At 46.7% G+C, this 23,108-nt stretch overlaps 1 protein-coding gene across 1 annotated transcript in view; it reads left to right on the top strand.

The window, feature by feature from the left end:
* Window positions 1–20,411, top strand: part of LOC137426442 (uncharacterized) — a 75,792-nt gene extending 55,381 nt beyond the window's left edge. The window contains exons 4-5 of the mRNA XM_078777462.1: window positions 19,530–20,106; window positions 20,325–20,411. Coding sequence (XP_078633588.1) covers window positions 19,530–20,106; window positions 20,325–20,395 — 648 coding nt within the window. The 3' untranslated portion in view covers window positions 20,396–20,411. The remainder of the gene's footprint in view (window positions 1–19,529; window positions 20,107–20,324) is intronic.
* The last annotated feature ends 2,697 nt before the right edge of the window (window positions 20,412–23,108 follow it).

Below are 23,108 nucleotides of genomic sequence, written 5' to 3'. Positions count from 1 at the left end.
GATCCAGCCAGCAAAAGGCTTCCTGCAGACCTGACCACGTGATCCCCATTCCGCGGACAGAAAGCTGAAGACGAGATCTAGCATTATTATAATGCGGACAAAAGGAAAAAACATGGTCCAGATCTTCGGGAACCTTTCACCGATCGCACCACCCCGAGGGATGGCACCCGATCCTGTGAAGATAAAAATTGAGAAAACAATGTCCAATTATTAGTCGAGATAGGATAGACTGCTCCCTGCGAGGGGGCCGGGGAGACGACCCAAAGGACACGATCGATGGATGCACCTTGTGACACCACCTCCCCTTAGGGGAGGAGTCCCTCTGAATTTGCCATATAACATTAATTTTCTGTTTAATTAAATTAGAGAGGTCAGCCTGGCCTAGCGGAACCGGGGTTTCGAAATCCAGATTGAGGGCGCGTTTGGCCGCCTGATCACACACTTCGTTGCCTGCAATGCCCACATGGGCCGGGACCCAGCATAGATCGACGACCGTGCCCCTCCAATGGGCCAAACTTACGAGATGAATTACCTCAAGAACCAATTCGTTCCTACTGCCAGGCTGGAACGACCTAAGCACTATCAGAGCCGAGAGAGAGTCGGAAAATATGACCGCGCTGAGGGGATAAAAGTCTATAATCCATTCAAGAGCCAAAACAATTGCATAAAGTTCTGCCAAAAATACCGACAGGTGGTCTGAAAGCCTGAAAGCCTTGGTCACCTTCACATCAGGGATGCAGAAGGCAGCCGCAGTACGGCCAAGACCTGGATATTTGGAGCCATCTGTATAAGCATGGAGAGATTGACTCCAGAACTTGTGAATGAATTCCACAGCCATGTTACTTGTCGTGACGGGATTGTCCCTGTCTATCATACTCTGTAAATCCAAGTGAATTATTGGAACCACGAGGGTCCAAGGCGGCCATAGGGACACTTTATTGGCTGTGTTAACCGGGGGGAGGTCCAACCCCAACCCTTTAACTGCCCTAACACACTTGAGACCAAAAGGGGGGAGCCGACGGAGATTACCGAGAGCATGATACTCCCAGCAATCCAGGAACAGAGAACTGCCAGGATGATTTACCCCGAAGGAAATGCATTTAGACCAGTATTTCAGAATAGACACTTCCCATCGAAGTGACAAAGGCAGCTCACCCGCTTCAACCAGGAGAGCGCTCACTGGAGAGCTTTTAAAGGCACCAAGACATATACGGAGAGCTTTGGACTGAACTCCTTCCAACCTCCTCCGGATGGACAGCGACATGTCCCAAAAGGCTTGACACCCGTAATCAAAGTGCGAACGTATTAGAGCTCTGTACAAAATAAGGAGGCTATCCTGGTGGGCACCCCAATAAGTACCCGAGATACAACGGAGAAGTTTGAGACCCTTCGAGCACTTAGCTACAAGTTTGGCACAATGGGCATTCCAGGTTAAGCCCTTATCAAAGATCACCCCCAAAAAGGGGACCACCAGAGAGACTTTTAGGGCCGTGCCATTGACTGTTAATCTGACGTCCTCAACCTTTCTCTTGAGAGTAAAGATTCCAAGCTTAGACTTAGGCCCAGAGATGGCAAAACCCCATTTTGCAGCCCACTGCTCAATACTGACAACATCAGCCTGAAGGCGCTTGGAGATGAACGCACAGTTCCTGCCCCGAACCCAGATAGGTATATCATCGGCAAACAAAGACAAATTGCCCCGCATCCCTGGAAGAGAGGCAACATCATTTATCATTATGTTGAAAAGGGTGGGACTAATACAACTACCCTGAGGAATACCCTTTTTAGTGAGAAACACGGAGGACAGAGCAGCACCAACACGCACTTGAAAAGATCTGCCAGACAGGAAATCACGGACCCACCAGAAAAGTCTGCCCCTGATGCCTAACTGGTGAATCTTAAACAGAAGACCATCCCTCCAGACAGAATCATAGGCCTTCTGAATATCAAGGAAAACCCCCAGCACCGACTCGCGGCCGATGAAAGCCTTCCTAATGTCATTCGCCAGAGAGACTATTTGATCTGAAGAGGACCGACCCCTCCTGAATCCACTCTGACATCTATTAAGCAGATTATTCTTTTCTATGTAAAATATCAGGCGTTCATTAACCATCTTCTCCATAAGTTTGCTAACAACAGAAATAAGAGCTATAGGGTGATAAGAGGATGGGTCTGTAGGATCCTTACCAGGCTTTAGAACAGGAATGATTATGGAATGCTTCCACACACCAGGGAGCCTACCTGAAGCCCAGACCTTATTGATCAACACCTGAAACACTTCCAAGACACTATCATCCATGTGCTTGAACATGGAGTGAGTGAGCGAATCAGAGCCAGGAGCACTATTCCTGGACTTGGAAATGACCTGCTTTAATTCACCCAGAGAGAAATCCATGTTAAGCGGGGAGTTTATCCGGGCTCACATCACAGAGAATGTCTTTGTGCTGGGAGACAAACTGACACTTGGCCTCACCTGACTTCGAATCGACAGGATCATCACCTGACTGATCTGAAAAGAAGGACGCTAAAGCAGAGGCCTTCTCCTGGCTTGAATAAACAGGGGCGTTATTGCTGACCAACCAAGCTATCGACCACCCTCCACCATTCCTACCATACATACTTCTAACCCGACGCCAAACAGAACTAATGGAGGTGTCCGGATTAATAGACGCACAAAATGCTCGCCAAGACTCTGACTTGGTGCGTTTAATTACCCGCTGAGCTTGAGCTCTTCTTCTCTTGAACTCGATGGCATCTTGAAGCAGCAAGGATTTCCTAACTTTTTTAAAGGAAGACTTTCTGGCCTTAATGGCCCTCGCACATTCCTCATTCCACCAGGGAACTTTAATTCTCTGACCGATCTGACCTTTACAAGTGGGGATAGACTCGAGAGCACTGCGATAAAGTCCTTTGACTAAACTATTTCTGAAGATATCAGGATTCTCGTTAAATAATTCAGGCTTGACCACCTCGGAGCAACATCTGGAAAACTTACCCCAATTAGCCCTGGAGAGACTCCAAGAGGGAGGCCTATCCAACCCCTCCAGATCTCTCTCCAATTTGAGGTGAGTGGACACCGGAAAGTGGTCACTACCCAGACTGTCTGGAAGAACCCTCCATTCACACCTTGTTGCAAGCGAGGCAGAGACTATCGTGAGGTCAAGAGGGGAAGACCAACCAGAGCCAGGATTTATGAAAGTTCCACTACCATCATTCAGTATTACTAAGTCAAGGTCGTCCATCACCTTCTCCACACAAGAACCATTACTGTCCGTGAGCTTAGAGCCCCATAGAGTGTTGTGGCTGTTGAAGTCACCGCACCAAAAGATTGACCCTTCGCACTTGCATAAAACCTCTTTAAGCGCAAGAACATTCAAAGAGAGACACGGATTATAAAAGTTAACCACTGAGAAGGTCTCACTAGGGCTAGGAAATAAAACCACATTACACTCCAACTCCACATGACAATCAATAACCCTATGAGGAACTCCTGACCTCACAAAAACCCCACATCCCCCCCCCCCCCCTCCCACTGCCCCTAGCTCTATCCCTGCGAATTAACAAATAATTTGGAATCCTATATGAAATGTGGCTCTTTAACCAAGTTTCTTGGATACATATTATATCTGGTTTTACAATGAGATCCCTTAAAATTTTTATAAACTCTGAACCGTGAGCAGGTAAACTTTTCGCATTCCATTGAAGGAGCCTCAGTCCTCAAGAGAGGGGGGGTCTTTCTGAGGCCTGGACTTCGACCCGCTCCTCTTGTGCCCCAACAGAGCATGGATTGACCAATGGAAAATTCCTCCCAACCCAGATGCTTAGCCGCGGCAACCGACACAGCAAGGATTTTGCCCGTTCGACTAGACGCTACTGCAGAGCAGTTGATAGATTCGGAAATAAACGCAATAAACGCGTCTTTAGAAATATTTAAATCTGACTCGGATTTGGCTCTCTCTGATCGACACTCGACTCGCTCAGTTTCAGTCTGGACTCCTACTGTTTTAGTAGCGACCTTCACCGAGCCAATGGGATTAGAGTTACGCAAACCTGCAAACGAGGCAGATTTAGTCCCATAAACTTTCGAAGCGGCTTCAGCGTAAGTTAATTTTTCCTTTACCTTTACCTGCTGAATTAGCGCTGCTTTTTGAAAAACCGGCAGCCTCGGAAAGCAGAGCTGTGCGCCCCACCACAATTCCCACAATGCATTTGCTCACTCGGGCAAACACTACGCTCATGATCGCCATTGCATCTGCTGCAGTGAACCTTGCCCCGACAAGCTGGGGCCGTATGCCCAAACCTCTGACACTTGTAGCATCGAAGAGGAGCCGGGATGTAATCTCTTACCGTGAAGGCCAAATAGCCGAGCACTACCTTTGATGGAAGGCAAGAACCACTGAAGGACAGCAAGACTGATAAGGTGTTCACCTTCTCTCCATCCCTGAATGTGGTAAGACGGCGAGCCTCAGTCACTCCACTGGAGGCCAAATAACTCTTAATCTCTTCAATTTCTATGGATGAATCCACCCCATAGATGACACCACGACATTCTCTCATGAACTTCGGGATTTGACACGAAACACAGACCTCCCCAAAATGGGTTGCTTTCAACACCTTGTCCCTTTGCCCGGCTGACTTGCACTCAAGGAGCAGTTCGCCCGACCGAAGCACTTTCGCAGACACTACTTCCCCGAACTCTTTTTTTATGAGCTCTGCTAACTTTATAGGGTTGGACGGACCCACACGATTAGGCCTCTCAACGGCCGCCACAATGACCACAAACTTATCGAGCGAATCAACGGGGTTGCCAGAGGCCTGGGAAAGGGAAGCCCTACGCTTGGTCTTCCCAACTGGGGACACCTCATCAGAGGACAGCTGGCCTCCCCTTTCTCTCTTCCGAGGTTTACTAACAGATTTAAAAGACCCCTCCCCATCCTCTCCCGAGACTCTCCATTTATTCCTACTAGCGGGAATTTAATCTGGACCGGGAATCAAGCCCGGAAGTGCGAGCGACGAGACCGCGATGAGACCGCGACGAGACCGTGACGAGACCGCACCGAGACCGCCACGAGACCGCCACGAGACCGCCACGAGACCGCCACGAGACCGCCAGGAGACCGCCACGAGACCGCCACGAGACCGCCACGAGACCGCCACGAGACCGCAACAAAAACGAAACGAGGCTCACGCAGCCCGATCGCCACACCCTCAACACCTCCCTGATATGCATTGTCAGCTGTGAGACCTTATATAGACAGGTGTGCGCCTTTCCAAATCATGTCCAATCAATTGAATTTACCACAGGTTGACTCCAATCAAGGTGTAGAAACATCTCAAAGATGATCAAGAGAAATGGGAGGCACCTGAGCTAAATTTCAAGTGTCATAGCAAAGGGTCTGAATACTTATGTAAATGTGATATTTCAGTTTGTTTGTTTTTTAATAAATTTACAAAACTTTCAAAAATCCTGTTTTCTCTTTGTCGTTATGGGGTATTGAGTGTAGATTGATGAGGGAAAAATGAATTTAAACGATTTCAGCATAAGGCTGCAACATAGCAAAATGTAAAAAAAGTGAAGGGGTCTGAATACTTTCTGAATGCACTGTATATACATGCATCCTTAATAATATAATAAATCCTTTCCTAAAAAAGTCTTTATAAACTATTGAGTATGGTATTGTTAAGTATTGTTAAGACTATAGTATTGTTAAGATTCATCAAAGAACTGAACTATTTCTATCTCATTAACAATACATCAGGGTTCAGGTCGGGCATTTGTCATCACAATGCATTTTATTAAATTAAAAGGACAAGGGACACAGGTTTCAATTTGAATGCCTGCGATAACTCTCCTACTCCTGGCTTGTAGAAGTCTTTATACTTCTACAGAGGTGAGAGGTCGATATGGGAATTGAGCCGATATGGAAACCAACGGCAATCAACACGATGAGGTCGATATGGAAATCCCAACGACCAAACAAGATGCACCTGGCGGACAGCCTCTTTGAGGACAAAATGGCGTATCGGCCTGTAATGGAGGCGCTTGCTTTCCCTCCAACAATCGCTCACTCTTGGTGATGAAACCAGAGACGCAGGTTTAATTGCAATCGCAATATGTGACGATGTCATTGTCATGTATGCAATGCAAATATTCACCGTTGTATCCCTACACCGGGACCGGGTTGTATCCCTACGCCAGAGCTCGGATGGCGCTGCTGTGAATCGGGCCTTGATCGGCAGAGTGAATAAACGCGTACGACAATTGATCGTAGTTTGTCGAGATACTTTACATGGCGACGAGGATAAACATCTAGACCATGACTTCTTTCGGCCATATCGATGAATTCGACCCTCATGAGGGGGATTTTGACACGTATTCTGAGCGGTTGTCTTTCTACTTCGAGGCGAAAGGCATCGCGACCGAAGGCCGGATGAAGGCCGTCTTCCTGTCCGTTTGCGGAGGTGAGACGTTCACACTCGTTAAAAACCTGATTCGGCCTCGGACAATCCAGGAGCTCACATATGCAGAGCTCAAGACCGCTTTGAAGGAACATTGCAACCCATCTCCTTCAGTCATCCTGTGTCGGTTTAATTTTTACATGTGCAGACAGCAGCAAGGTCAGTCGATCGCAGACTTCATTGCACACCTCAAAAAACTGTCACATCTGTGTGAGTTTGGGGACACGATCGATGACATGCTCCGTGATTTGCTGGTGGTTGGCATGTCCGATGACCGCACTCGTAGACGCCTGCTTGCTGAGAGAAGACTGACGTTCCAAAATGTCAGAGACACCGCCATTTCCATGGAAAGTGCTGAACGCAACGCTACAAGCATCGGTGCCACTCGCTCGTCTGGTACCAGCCCTGCTGTGAATCGGTTGGATCATGTTCAGCCAAAACGTTGGAACAAGGCTCCTCGTCAGAAGCCAGTGCAGTCTCAAACCCACAACAACTGTTTTCGGTGCAACGGAAAGCACCCTCCGGAGACGTGTCGGTTCAAAGATGCCACCTGCCATTTCTGTTCGAAAACTGGCCATATTGCTCCAGCTTGCATCACTCGCAAATCGGGAAAAGGAAAAGTTGCTGACAAGATTCATCAGTTTATCGGTTCGGAGGAACCCGAGCTTGACCAGGTGAGCTCTGTTTCCGAAAACTTAGAATCGTATGACCTGCTTCATATTGATTCTCACCATAGGCGGGACCCTCTTCTTGCCAATGTTGTCGTCAACAATCGACCATTGCAAATGGAGGTCGACACTGGTGCAGCCATCTCGCTCATCAGCCATGCTGTTTTCACAAACGTGTGGAGTGATGCTGACCGACCCCATCTGAAACCTACTACCTATGGACTCTCCACCTATACAGGTGAGAAGATTGTTCCCTGCGGTACATGTGACGTCACGGTGGGCTACGATAACCGTGAGTTTCACCTACCCCTGATCGTCATTCCTGGAAAGGGCCCTTCCTTACTCGGCAGGAACTGGTTGAGCATAATTCGACTGAAGTGGGAAAGCATTCATCAACTCCGGGCAGCCAACGTTTCTCCTACCGCAGCATACACACTCAAAAATGTGCTGGATACGTACCCGGATGTCTTCAAGGATGAGCTTGGAACCTTGAAAGGACATACGGCTAAACTCAGGGTTGACCGGGATGCCAATCCTATATTTTGCAGGGCTCGCCCAGTCCCTTTCGCCCTGCGTGAGCGGATTGACAAGGAACTGGATCATCTTGAAAATCTGGGGATCATCGAGCAAATCCAGTATGCCGAATGGGCGGCGCCCATCGTTCCGGTCATAAAATCGGACCAGTCCATCCGCATATGTGGAGATTATAAAATGACCGTGAACAGGTGTTCTTCAATGGATAAATATCCAATCCCGAGGATCGAAGACCTCTATGCTCGTCTCACGGGAGGCACGACTTTTACGAAACTCGATCTCAAATCCGCCTATCTACAGCTCTGCTTGGACGAGAATTCGAAACACTATCTTACCATCAACACGCATCGTGGGTTGTACAGGTACCACCGACTTAGTTTTGGAGTGAAATCTGCACCTGGAATTTATCAGCGTGTCATGGACAGTTTGTTTGCCGCCGAACGCAACGTCGTTTGTTACCAGGATGATATTCTGGTTACTGGTCATACGGACGCGGAACATCTACAGAACCTGGAGAGAGTTCTGAAGAAGATTTCGGACTCCGGTCTACGTTTGCGTCGAGACAAGTGCAAGTTTATGGTGCCATCAGTCACGTACCTGGGTCATACGATTGATGCCGAGGGTCTACACCCGACAGATGAGAAAGTCCGAGCTATCGAGGATGCTCCTGCTCCACGAGATGTGACCGAATTGAAGTCATACCTCGGTTTGCTTCAGTTCTATGGTCGTTACATCCCGAATGTGACCGACGTTTTGGGCCCCCTTTATCGGCTTTTGAGGAAAGGAGTCTCCTGGAGCTGGGGGTCTACTGAACAATCAGCATTCCAGACCTCTAAGGATCTGCTCAAATCGTCCAATGTTCTCATTCATTTTGATCCAGAGAAGGATCTTGTGCTGACATGCGATGCCTGTCGGTATGGAGTGGGGAGTGTATTATCACACGTGATGCCTGATGGTATGGAAAGACCGGTTGCATTTGCATCCAGAACGTTGTCCCCGGCAGAGAAAAGCTATTCCCAACTTGACAAGGAAGGATTGGGAATCGTTTTCGGCGTCGGCAAATTTCGCCAGTACCTTCTTGGACATCATTTCACGATTCGCACTGATCACAAGCCGCTGATCAGTCTGTTTGGTCCAACTAAGGCGACATCTGACACACTACCGCCCAGGATCATCCGCTGGTCCCTGTTTCTCGCTGTTTATGACTACACCATATGTTATAAGCCCGGTTCGTCTATCACAAATGCAGATGCCATGAGTCGGTTACTCCTTCCAGAATCCGTTGATGATTCGCCTACACCAGGATCCATTATCGCACTGATGGATCATCTGGAAGATTGTGCTGTCGATTCCGGCCAGATCCGCACTCATACTCGACGAGACCCCGTTCTGTCCAGAACTGTCCAGGCTGTACAGCTTGGATGGCATTTGCTACCTGAGGGTGACCCAGATTTTGCGGCTTTTAAAGCACGTAAAAACGAACTCAGCGTGGAAAATGGTTGCCTACTCTGGGGATGTCGTGTCGTGATCCCAAAAAATCTGCGTTCCAGGGTCATGGATGAAATCCATGACTGTCACCCCGGGATTGTGAAGATGAAGTCACTCGCCAGAAACTATGTGTGGTGGCCGAATCTTGATGCTGATATCGAACATCATGTTCGACATTGTTACCCCTGCCAGAGCACCCGGAATACACCTGCGAAAGCGCCACTGCATCCCTGGGAATGGCCCAGCGAACCGTGGCATCGCCTACATCTCGATTATGCCGGGCCTATTAACGGCAGCATGATTCTAATAATTACGGACGCGCACACAAAATGGATTGATGCCTATGTGACGCGTGGTACTACGTCAGCCATTGTCATCGAAAGACTCAGACGTTGTTTCGCCACTCATGGTCTGCCCAGGATGATCGTGAGTGATAACGGTTCGTGTTTTTCCAGTACCGAGTTTGCCAAGTTCACACGTCGGAACGGCATCAAACATAAGTTTGTCAGCCCACATCACCAGGCTTCAAATGGCTTGGCCGAACGATCCGTGGGAATCATCAAATCCGGATTGCAGAAACTTCAGGAGGGAACCCTGGAAACAAAGCTGTCTCGTCTCCTGTTCAAATACCGCATCACGCCACAATCAACAACCGGTGCAGCTCCATCTGAGTTATTGATGAAACGACACTTGAGATCGACACTTGACAATCTCAAACCAGACATATCATCAAATGTTTATCAGAGCCAGCTTAATCAAAAGTTGGTGCACGATAAGACGTCCAACAGTCGATGTATCAACATTGGAGATCCAGTGTTTGCCCGAAATTTTGGTGCAGGTGCGACGTGGCTACCGGGGGACATCATCGAGAAGCCAGGTCCACTGTCCATTGTGATTCGCCTGCAGGACGGCCGCGAAATTCGTCGACATCAGGACCACATAACCTACCGTCACTGTGAGTCGATGGAGCCTGTAGCATCGTCACAGTCAGGACAACAGTTCGACCCGCCACTGCCGGAGATCGTCGTGGCCGCTCCAGCCGGCTCGGATGCCCCGAAAACCTCTGCAAACGCTACACCCTTCGTGGAGACCAAAGGAATCACCTCGGACTCTGTATCCACTGGTACACCGCGACCCAAAGGAATCACCTCGGACTCTGTATCCACTGGTACACCGCGACGCTCAATGCGTGAGAGAAAAGCACCCGACCGGTTGAATCTTTGAAGATGTTTTTTTTTCACGTTGACACATGTTCTATTTTCACGTATTTTCATTATTCTCATAACAGTTTGCACACATATTCTCACATGTTTTGGAAATGTTGCTTTTGAAATATCAATTCTGGAAATCTAGCACGTATTGCTCGTGGTAATTTTGGACTTAAAGTGGAGGATGTCATGTATGCAGTGCAAATATTCACCGTTGTATCCCTACACCGGGACCGGGTTGTATCCCTACGCCAGAGCTCGGATGGTGCTGCTGTGAATCGGGCCTTGATCGGCAGAGTGAATAAACGCGTACGACAATTGATCGTCGTTTGTCGAGATACTTTACAGTCATGGGCAATCCCTTTTCTGGGAAGCCTCAACTCATTCGCGACTAATATCAAAAAAGTCCACTCGCAGCCTCGATGCGACTTCCTCTCCCTGCAGATCGCCGCCTCTCTCTTCTCCCTTCCAGGTTCTTTGCCGCGTTTTCCCTTTTTCCATCACAAACATTTATTTTTATCTTTTACTGAAGTCATCTGCATTTCACACAGAAATCTTAACAACAATATTACCTGAAACTAAAAAATCCTACAGGTATATAATAACAACAACGGTGGAAGTGACGGATCCGAAACACATGTATAAATAATTCGTTTGTAGCGACCCATGGGTCCCCCAAGCAAGACCAGCATCAGAATCTCCTTGCTCCAGCCGGTGACGTCACCGGCGGGGAACCGCGGCGCCAGAGTGGCTGGTCACGTGACCACCAAAGCGTGCCGCGCGTGCGGGTATAATCAGCTACACCTGTTGATCACGTGACCACCGAAGCACGCCTCGCCTGAGAGGCGTGGTTTTCGGTTTCGGTTTCGGTTTCTGGTTGTGCTCTATAATGCAGCCCAATAAACGGGCTTTTGAGGTTCCCGAGTTGGTTTTGAGAATTAATATCTTCTCGGACGAGGTTATGTCTTGCCCGTCATTTTGTCCGTCTCATGCTGGAGCCCGGGCTCCTTCACGTTCCTCATTGAGTTTCTGCACCCCCATTCGACCTCCCCCAACCCTTTGGTAATTTGTGAACCTGCCACCCTTTGTCGTTCACCACGTCCATCAGCCTAGACTCTTGCACAAAATGGCACGAGGAGCAGCATCAGATGAAAGACAGTTCTGAATTGAAAGTGCAATCCCAGTCTACAGTAAGAAAGCAGACCCCATGTTACAGCCTCATAATGAACTACCCAATGATTTTCAGATCCTTCGTCACAACAGGTTCCTGGGGGTAAGGTAGTATGCAGGTGTGCTGGTCCACAAATGAGAGCAATACTCTATTGTGCTTACCACAAGCACCAGGTGCTCAATTTGTGCAAAAAATTATAAATATATAGATGCACAAGATAATAATTACTATCATGATTTTTCACATTGGCCCAGTGTACAAGGTTCGTTTTACATAGACAACCATTCAAATTAGTCGATGTGACAATTTCTCCATATTTCCCTTGCACCTGAAAATGTGGACCAGGATACTTTGTCGACTGAGAAAATGTATTGTTGCAGTTGAGAAATAAAAGAAACCCCTTCTAGTTAATTCCACGACAACATGTAGCCTGCATTTGTCAGTTATTTCTTATTAAATGTAAAGATTAGCTCCTTTTCCATTGTGTAGTAATTAAAGGTGCACATATGCGTTGAGTTAGGCAAGGTTCCAACCCCTCGTGTTGTTGAAGAAGACGTTGGTTCATGGGTGGGCAAGAACGATCTACGTGGAACCTTCCGGAGGGAGGCATGGTCGAATGATAGCACGTAACCGGCAGCGGCGAGTCGGGGTTCGTGGGACCTTCCAGAAGGGCATTCTCTCGCTCCCACCCCCAACCCCCCCTCCACCCGATAAAAGGCAGAGCTGGTCATCCGTCGTGCTGGTCTTCCTTCATGCTGGTCTTCCTCCGCTGGTCTTCCTTCGCTGGTCTTCCTTTGTGCTGGTCTTCCTTCGTGCTGGTCTTCCTTCGCTGGTCTTCCTTCATGCTGGTCTTCCTTCGTGCTGGTCTTCCTTCGTGCTGGTCTTCCTTCGCTGGTCTTCCTTCATGCTGGTCTTCCTTCATGCTGGTCTTCCTTCATGCTGGTCTTCTTTCATGCTGGTCTTCCTTCGTGCTGGTCTTCCTTCGTTCTGGTCTTCCTTTGCTAGTCTTCCTCCACTGGTCTTCCTTTGTGATGGTCTTCCTTCACTGGTCTTCCTTCGTGCTGGTCTTCCTTTGTGCTGGTCTTCCTTCGCTGGTCTTCCTCCGCTGGTCTTCCTTCGTGCTGGTCTTCCTTCGCAGGTTTTCCTCCGCTGGTCTTCCTTTGTGCTGGTCTTCCTTTGCTGGTCTTCCTCCGCTGGTCTTCCTCCACTGGTCTTCCTTCATGCTGCTCTTCCTTTGTGCTGGTCTTCCTTTGCTGGTCTTCCTCCGCTGGTCTTCCTCCACTGGTCTTCCTTCGTGCTGGTCTTCCTTTGTGCTGGTCTTCCTTCGCTGGTCTTCCTCCGCTGGTCTTCCTTCGTGCTGGTCTTCCTTCGCAGGTTTTCCTCCGCTGGTCTTCCTTTGTGCTGGTCTTCCTTTGCTGGTCTTCCTCCGCTGGTCTTCCTCCACTGGTCTTCCTTCATGCTGCTCTTCCTTCACTGGTCTTCCTTCGTGCTGGTCTTCCTTCACTGGTGCTCCTTCGTGCTGGTCTTCCATCATGCTGGTCTTCCTTCGTGCTGGTCTTCCTTTGTGCTGGTCTTCCTTCACTGGTCTTCCTTCGCTGGTCTTCCTCCGCTGGTCTTCCTTCGTGCTGGTCTTCCTTTGTGCTGGTCTTCCTTCGCTGGTGTTCCTTCATGCTGGTCTTCCTCCGCTGGTCTTCCTTCGTGCTGTCTACTGGATCAACCCATGTGCTACGCACAGGAACTGCCCTCACTCGAATCAGCGTCCACCAGTCCTCCTGGTACGAGTCTAACCGATGTGATTTATCCCCTGTGTGCGAGTGTGCCAGGCGCCTGTGTCGGAAATAGGAAAGGATTTATGATATGCCTGCTTCTCGTCCTTTTTCTGTGCTTTTTGTAAATAAAGGCTGGTACCTTTTATTTCTTCTCGACCTGCTCGTGTGCGTCTTTTCCCCATGGACCCAGCATCGTTCGAACCGAATTCGGTTGCTCGTTTAGGTCCATAGATAACGTAATGTAAAAACGCGACCCACACCATGTGATTCGCTCGGCGCGCCTGATTGAACGAGGTGTGGGATCGCGAGGGATTCAATCCTCGGCCTTCCAGGTCACGTGGTCTCGAAGGTATTCAGATCACGGTGGCCAACCCTTCGGCCCTTGTTTTGGAGATTGGTGATTGCTGATTGTAGTTGCCCCACAACCCGCCGGGCATGAGCTTCGTCACAGTCGACGGCCCGTGGACCCGGTGTCTGTGGGGAAATGGGGTCTTAACCCCCCCTTAGTACGTCGACAGACACGGGATCCGCAACAGTATATTTGACATGAATTGAATCATTTATTCGATCGGTGAGTATTTTGCCACTGATGTACTGTGCTTTCAGAGACATAAGGAGGTAATGGAGATCAAAGAACCTGAAATAGGCCAGATCTCGATTTGAACCCAAACCAGACTTGATCTGCTAAACAGAAACTCATAGGTTCAATTGGGAAATAGAAACCGCACTGAAACTTTCCTCCTTCATGATGTCTGTGATTCCTTAATATCTCTCCCTGGTTACTCCCTCCTCCGGTATGATAGACCTGAGCCTCGTCCTGGAGGTGGGGTTGCTATCTTTATCAAAAACTATCAAAACAAACTCCCCCCCCCCCAAAAACTCCCCTTCAAATCTCCCCCCGACCATCTTTCTACAATTCTCCCCCCTTCCCCCTCAAAGCTGCCTCCTCCCCACTTCGTCTCCCTTCTATCTCATACCTCCACCTCCTCCAACCTTCTACATTGCTCTGCCCCCCTCCCACCTCAAACAACCTCTCACTGTGCCTCATCCCATCACCATCAAACCTTTTGTCCTCCTCATTCTTCCCCTTCTCCTTACTCTTCTGCAATCTCTGACACACCATCAACAGCTCTGCCTACCTCCCCCTCTCACCCTTCATCTTACCCTACCCCTCCCCTTTCCTTCCCTGTCCTGCACCCGATGCTCCCCCTCCCTCTTCCTTACGGTACAGAACTCAAACATCCGGGGCCTTCGCTCAAACCTGATTGATCTCTCCATACAGGTTGATTCTGACAAACCAGACGTAATCTGCTTTACAGAAAATCTCCTCCTTCAAGATGTCTCTGATTCCTTAATGTATCTTCCTGGTTACTATCTCCTCCGGTGTGATGGACCTGAGCCCTGTCCTGGTGGTGGGGTGGCTATCTTTATCAAAAGCTCTCTCACTCACTCTCCTTGCACTGCCCTCTCTCCACCTCCCCCCAGGAGTTCCTCTGGCGACAGCTTCCCCTTTGCCTCCACCTTTTGTTCATACAGTGCATTCAGAAAGTATTCAGACCCCTTCACTTTTTTCACATTTTGTTATGTTGCAGCCTTTTGCTGAAATCATTTAAATTCATTTTTTCCCTCATCAATCTACACTCGATACCCCATAATGACAAAGAGAAAACAGGATTTTAGAAAGTTTTGCAAATTTATTAAAAATAAAAAACTGAAATATCACATTTACAGTCACGTGAAAAAGTAAGTACACCCCATGTAAAGTTTTGACTTTTTCAACATATTTCAACATACAACAACAACAACAACAACATGCATTTTAAGGCAATTTTCCCTGCTAGAGCGGGGGTTAGCCTTGCGGTCCCCATGACAATCTTCTCCATTTTGCCCTATTTTCTGCATCTCTCCTTGTTAACCCCCTTGCCCGCATTTCTTCTTCCACCATCTTTAGCCAAGTCTTTCTCGGTCTTCCGCGTCCTCTACTTCCTTCTACATTAACTTACATCACTCTTCTCAACCAGTCACTTTCATCCTTCCTCAATACATGACCAAACCATCTCAACCTGTTCCTCTTCACAGCATCAATCACAGGCAATATTCCCATCATCTTTCGCAATTCATCATTTGTCCTCCTCTCTCTCAACGATACTCCGCACATCCATCGAACCATTCGCATTTCCACCCTTTCCAGCCTTCGTTGCTGCTCTACGTTCATTACCCATGTCTCGCTCCCATAAATCATAACACTTCTCACACATGTAGCATACACCTTTCCCTTCAGCTTCAGCGACACTCTCCTCCTCATCAGCACGCCACTCAGTTCCCGAAACTTCTTCCATGCACATCTCACTCGAGCAACCGTTGCCGAGTCTGATCCACCTTCTCCATTCAGCATGTCTCCGAGGTAGCAAAATGTTTTCACACCTTCCAGCTTCACGCCATCTCCAAGATCCAACTCAACATTTCCTCCATCTGCAGCTCCCTCTGCGCACACCTTACATTTGAATGTAGCTGCCACACTGGTTAATGACCCTCTCAGACCACTACATTTTTGATGAACCCACTCAGCGCACATTGTACACTGAATGGAGTTCACTCCGACACCCTTCCTGCACACAGCACACGGCCACTTCCCAGTTCTTTCCACCTCACCACATGCTTTACCACTTGCCATCACCTTTGTCTTTCCGATATTCACCTTCAGACCTTTTGTCTCCATACATTCCTTCCACTTGTTCATCTTTTCCTTCAGTCCATCCATACTTTCCGCAATCAACACCAGATCATCTGCATACAACAACTCCCACGGTAAACCCTCCTTTACGTTCTGAGCCAGCACCTCCATCACAGCTACAAATAGTAGTGGACTTAGTACCGACCCCTGATGCACTCCCACCTTCACCTCAAACTCACCACTGTTCCCGTCCTTCGTCCTTACAGCTGTGCGTGCTCTTTTGTACATTGCCATCACTACTCTGATCAACCATTCCTCCACTCCTAACTTCCTCAATGCCCATGGTCTGTATATTTCAACATACAGCTATTTTATTTTCATTTCAACAATATTGATAGATAAAGGTGATATAATAAAACAAATATCATGAAACATTTACATTTTGTAGTCCATTGTATAATTTAAATAAACATAAATGCAAATTTCACATGTGGAAAAAGTAAGTACACCCCTACATTTATCACTACTTCAAACACCTAAAATTTGAATCAGGTGCACCAGCTCAGGTGCAAATGGTTAGAACATCTTTAGAGAGGATCTTGGAGGAACCTGTCTTATTTAAACCTCAGACATTTAGTTTGGTTTGCTCTTTGTTGTTGAAGTGTGCGGCGTCACCATGCCTAGATCAAAAGAGCTCTCTGAGGCCTTCAGAAAGAAGGTTATAGATGCCTACGAGTCTGGGAAGGGATTTAAAAAGATCTCCAAACAATTTGAAATCAATCATTCGACTGTCCGGAAGATCATCCACAAGTGGAGAAGATTCCAAGCAACTGCCAACTCGTTCAGGCCAGGCCGCCCCAGCAAGTTCAGCCCGAGACCAAACCGCAAGATGCTGAAAGAAGTCTCTAAGGACCCCAGAATGTCATCACGCGACCTACAGGTAGCTCTTGCCACTGATGATGTCAAAGTGCACGAGTCTACCATTAGAAAGAGGCTGCACAAATTTGATCTACATGGGAGGTGTGCCAGGAGGAAACCTTTGCTGTCCAGAAAGAACATCAGGGCAAGACTAAAGTTTGCCAATGAACACCTAGGCAAAGACCAGCACTTCTGGAACAATGTGCTCTGGACAGATGAGTCAAGGTAGAGCTATTTGGCCACAGTACCAGAAGACATGTTTGGCGAAAACCAAAGACAGCATTTGACCACAAGAACCTGATACCAACTGTAAAGCATGGTGGTGGAAATATTATGGTTTGGGGCAGCTTTGCTGCTTCAGGGCCTAGGCAGCCCACCATCATATAATGCACTATGAATTCTTCATTGTACCAGAGGGTGCTTGAGGATTATGTAAGGCCATCTGTCGGAGAGTTTAAGCTGAACCGAAGGTGGACCTTGCAACATGACAATGACCCAAAACATACAAGTAAATCCACCAAGGAATGGCTGAAACGAAAGAAATGGAGGGTTCTGGAATGGCCAAGTCAAAACCCGGATCTAAATCCAATCGAGATGTTGTGGGGGGATTTGAAACGAGCTGTGCATGCAAGAAACCCCTCAAACATCGCACAGCTGAAAGAATTTTGCATGGAGGAATGGGCAAAAATTTCTCCCAGTCGATGTCAGAGACTGATAGACAGTTATAAGAAACCTCTACTTGAGGTTATTTCTGCCAAAGGGGGCAATACCACCTATTAGAGCAAAGGGTGTACTTACTTTTTCCACATGTGAAATTTGCATTCATGTTTATTTAAATTATACAATGGACTACAAAATGTAAATGTTTCAAGACATTTGTTGTATTATATCACCTTTATCTATCAGTATCGTTGGAATGAAGATCAAATAGCTGCATGTTGAAATATGTTGAAAAAGTCAAAACTTTACATGGGGTGTACTTACTTTTTCACGTGACTGTTTTTCAGGTCTCACAGCTGACAATCCACATCAGAGTAAAAACCAAGCCTATGAGGTCGAAGGAACTGCCTGCAGAGCTCAGAGACAGGATTGTGTCGAGGCACAGATCTGGGGAAGCCTACAAAAAAATTTCTGCTGCATTGAAGGTTCTCAAAAGCATGGTGGCCTCCATAATTCTTAAATGGAAGAAGTTTTAAACAATCAGGGCTCTTCCTAGAGCTGGCCGTCCGGCCAAACTGAGCAATCGGGGGAGAAGGGCCTCGGTAAGAGTTGACCAAGAACCCGATGGTCACTCTGGCTGAGCTCCAGAGAACCTGTGTGGAGATGAGAGAAACTTCCAGAAGGACAACCATCACTGCAACACTCCACTGATCTGGGCTTTATGGCAGAATGGCCAGACGGAAGCCTCTCCTCAGTGAAAGACACATGAAAGCCCACAGAAGATTGTTTCTCACAGTCTGAGAGTCCTTTCGGTGCTTTTTTGCAAACTCCAAGCGGGCATCCTCCATCATGTGAAGTCCTTCCTTGGCACACCTGAGCTCCTCACCACATACAAGGCTTTCATCCGCAGCTCAATGGAATACTGCTCTCCCCTCTGGTCTGGTGCTCCTGCCTCACACCTAGCTCGTCTTCACGCTGTTGAAAACAAAGCGTTCAAAATCATTGGAATCTCCCGCGATGAAGCTAATTCTGAGGGCCTTTCACTCACTCAACGCAGGCAGGTTGGTGGTCTTTCTGTCTTCTAACGACTCCTCTCCGGCCTTGCCACCCCAGCTCTCTCTGTGCTCTGTCCCCCAAATATTCCTACAGGTCACTCAAGATCTCCCAGCAACCCTCTTCTGGTGAAACTGCCAAAATCAAGACTCTGTGCTCACCTTCACTCCTTCATTCCTCTTTTCTCCCGCCTCTGGAACAAACTCCCTCGCTCTCTTCAGTCCCACTCCTCCCTCCAGTCTTTAAAACAGCTGTTCACCACCATCTTTTATCTTCCCCCATCCAAAACCTTGATCTTTTCTACCCCCGTTAATTAACCCCAGATCCACTTTTTAGAAATTCCAACTTCTTTCCTGGAAGTCCTTGCTGTGTCCACGTGTTTTTTAACCTCTCCCACCTCCACCCCCTCCCCCTTCCAATGCCTCCCCCCCCCCCCCAAGCCCTCTCCCTCCCACAGATCTCCCGATGTCCCTGCTCTCCATTTTGTCTCCCACTCCCTTTATCATATGTTTTATGTTTTATGTGTCAGTTTGTCTTTTTGTGATCAATGTTAACTCTTACACGAGCCTCAATCTTGAACACAATTTTTTTTTTTTAATGTGGATCATCATCCGGGTAAGATAATTTTTTAAAACTTTGAAAAGTGATTCTTCACCATTGAGAGATCGGGCCGAAAAGGACACTTAACACGGTATTTGAAAAAGTTATGGATGGATAATGACAAAACTTGGTGGATGAGTTGGGTAAGTGACAAGAACAAGCCGATTCGATTTCGGTTCAGGTTCGGATGCAAATCAAGCCCATCAGTGGGAAAGAAAACAAAAATGGTCAGTCTCGCAGGGGTATGTGCTCCACCGAGCGCCGTGCTAGTTTGGTCTTGGTGTAGCTTTTCAAACCTCGTTTAGGAGGCATTTGCATGTTTCCAAGAAAATCAAGCTGTTGAACCTTTACAGCAACGACCTCCATAATCTTCCGAACAATGTTGTTAAGTACATTCCTCGTCTTCAGTTCCTGCTTCTCGGCCTCAACCAAATCCTTGACATCAACTCCTACACATTTACAGGTCTTGAGAGCCTCACTGACTTGGACATGCCAATGAATAACGTAAGTAAGCTTCCTTCAAATGTCTTTCAGCATCTTCCCAAACTGAAGATCCTCGACTTAGCGATGAACAAAATTTCCAGCATTTCGACCGAAGCTTTCACAGGTCTTGAGGAGTTGGACTTTCTCAACCTTGCTGGAAACAAGCTGACAGATATTCAGGAGAGCACCTTTGCATCACTAACGAAGCTTGAAATGCTTGTTTTGGATAACAATGCGCTGGAGAGCCTGACGACTGGAATGTTCCTGGGTTTGAAGAACCTTCGTGAACTGTATGTGAGCAACAATCGGCTGGAGGGACTTCCACGCGATACCTTCAAGCATGTACCACGTCTATCCAAGATGGCACTGAACAGCAACCGTCTCAAGTCCATGGATGGAGAAGCTTTGTCCAGGCTCAAAGGTAAAACAAGGTGATTGGGATGTCTGCCTTGCTCCCTAAACATAGTGCTGTGTTGGATGGACTTGAGGAAAATATGTCCAGCTTTGTATGAGCGGTGTCTAACTGTGTTGTCATTATTTTGTTTATGTCCAGTCAATGCCATTTATAATGCAAAAGTTTATCATCTGGAGATACTTGCAGTTGAAAAATTTGTATTTTGTACAATCCCATGTGTACAGAACTCTCATTGGCCTACCTACATGGTAATCCCTTGGTGTGTGACTGCAAAGTGACATCTCTCCTGAAGTAGTTGTCAAGCAGCCAGGTCAAGGCCTTTCCTGGTGCAGTGCTCCGCTGCTGGGAACCAGCCGAACACCGTGGCAAGGAGCTGAAGAGCCTGCAGCGATCACAACTCAAGTGCTTGGCCTGAAATGTTGAAAAACAACCCAAAAAAGGAAATCAATAACACAAATGCAGAGACAAACGAAATTGATTTTCATGTCACTGATTCACTCTTCTCACGAGACGTGGAAGGTTAATTTCCCAAATTAATAGATTGACGGTCTTGATCAGAAAGGCCAATAAATATTCCAGCCAAGTTTAGTTACATCATTATTGAGGATATTGAAAGCATTTGAAGACTTATTTTGAGCTGGTTAGGTCACGGCAATGTAAAGCAAACCTGAGTAAAGAAACATCGCTTTAACCTGCCTCCTGCTTGCTAACAGCTTTTGATTTAACAATTATTCTTTTCCTCGTGGATTTGTTCAGTCTCTTTCGACGCAGGGTTCTTGTTGAGGGATGTTTGACATTTTATTCTTCATTAGCCTGGTGTTGGCTTAGCGGTTAGGGTGCCGGCTTGGGATCCGAGGATCCTGGGTTCGAATCCCGTTCGATCGCTGAATTAACGCCAGGGGGGTTGACTCAGCCTGCTCATCCTTCCGAGGTCGGCAAATTGAGTACCAGCTTGCTGGGATGAATGATCATGGTGTGTACCCCGATTTAGAATAGGTACACCGTATCCCTGCGCATCGTAAGAGGCGACCAAGGGTTGGCGTCAGGAAGGGCATCCGGCCATAAAAACATTGCCTCAAAACAGGGAACCATGATTGCCAAGGGGCCCGCAAGGCTAACCCCTGCTCGAGCGGGGAAAATGGCCTTAAAACGATCATTCATTTTCATTCATTCACGGCGAGTGCAATGATCATGATAATCTTTCCTGATAACTATAACCTACACTCACTATAACCTACATTCAATAAAATTGATCTTACCAATGTCGTTTGTGCAGAGCACACTTCCTTATACAGTGGTGGCCACAAAGGCCCTGTGCATAATGGTGTGTCGTCTGTTACTTATTACTTGCAAAATCGAAGATTTTTCAAGTATATTGGCCGGTTGCGTTTGTTACTTGGCAATTTTTTTTTCCCCAACTATGTTGATCACTCCGGTTTGTGTGTGTGTTTGCTTGTTTGTGTGTGTGTGTGTATGTGTGTTTGCTTGTTTGTGTGTGTGTGTGTGTGTGTGTGTGTGTGTGTGTTTGTCTGTCCACTCACATACTTGCCTACAGGTCACAATTTGAAACCGATCTTCACAAAACTTCACTGAGGTCGTGGTCCGACAAAATCCTATATATTTTTGAGGTCAAAACGTCAACATAGGCCAAAGGTCAACCACTTTTTTCAAATTTCTAAAATCCTCAATTTTAATCCGATTGACTTGAAATTTGAATAGGATTTACATATCGGCTAACTGAATTCAACCACAAACTATTTTTGAGATCAGTGTAGGCCAAAAGGTCAACACAGGGCAAAGGTCAACCACTTTTTTTTTAATTTCTAAAATCCTCAATTTTCATCCGATTGACTTGAAATTTGAATAGGATTTACATAATGGCTAACTGAATTCAACCACTAACTATTTTTGAGTGTTTTGGGTCTTTGGGGTCTTCCTGGTTTTTGGGTCTTCGGGATGTTTTCAGTCTTCGGGGTCTTTGGGGTATTCAGGGGCTTTTGTGTGTTTTGGTTCTTCGGGGTATTTTGGGTCTTCAAGGTCTTTTGGGTCTTCAGGAACCTTGGTGGTTTTAAGTGTCTTGGGGGACTTAAAGGGTCGTCAAAGGTCTGAGGGGTCTCAGCAGTCTAAACGTAATTAAGAGTTCACGGACTGTGTTTTGTGTGTTAATTTTATTTTGAGAAGAAGAATAAGACGTTTGGATCCATATAAACATAACCATGTACGTTTGCTCTATTATAAGATGTACATATATTATATTATATATATATATATATATATATATATATATATATATATATATATATATATATAGATATATATATATATATATATATATATATATAGATATATATATATATATATATATATATATATATATATATATATACATATGTATATGTATATACAGACTTGGCATTTAATATGGAATATTTTTTTTGTGGGGGTGAACTTACTTTTCAAGATGTCTTAGAACCAAAAGTTCATTGGAATTATGTTGAAATTATTCTAGATTTTGTTAATGTGACGTTTAAAAGAAACAAAAACCACATTTGACATTTCGAAACAAATAAATTGATCCTTGAAAGTGATATAAACTGATATCGAACTCAATTCATGGACAGTAATGTGTTAAACTTTTGTACGTTTTCCAGAAGTATCTCTTTATTTTGCACATTAGGCAAAATTTTTTTTAACAAAAACAAAAGTTAAATTACGACTGGGATTACGGACAGTAAAATTACAGTTCAGTACTTCGTGTAACCCCCACGAGCATTCAGGAGAGCACGTACACGTTGAGGCATGCTGTTCACGAGCTTTGCCAAGGTTTGGACAGGAATCGCTTGCCATGCAGTGACAATAGCCTGCTGCAATTCACGCACAGAGGTCGGCTGCTGGTCCAAGTGGTCGATTTGACGCGTTAATTCTGCCCACAAGTTCTCTATCGGATTCATATCCGGGGACATGGCAGGCCACTCCATATGCTCTACACCACGGTCAGCAAGAAAGTG

This window comes from Myxine glutinosa, chromosome 5 (assembly GCF_964187855.1).
Source record: "Myxine glutinosa chromosome 5, kmMyxGlut1.1, whole genome shotgun sequence".
In the NCBI taxonomy this organism is placed as follows: Eukaryota; Metazoa; Chordata; class Myxini; order Myxiniformes; family Myxinidae; genus Myxine; species Myxine glutinosa.
This window is presented reverse-complemented; position numbering and strand designations above follow the sequence as displayed.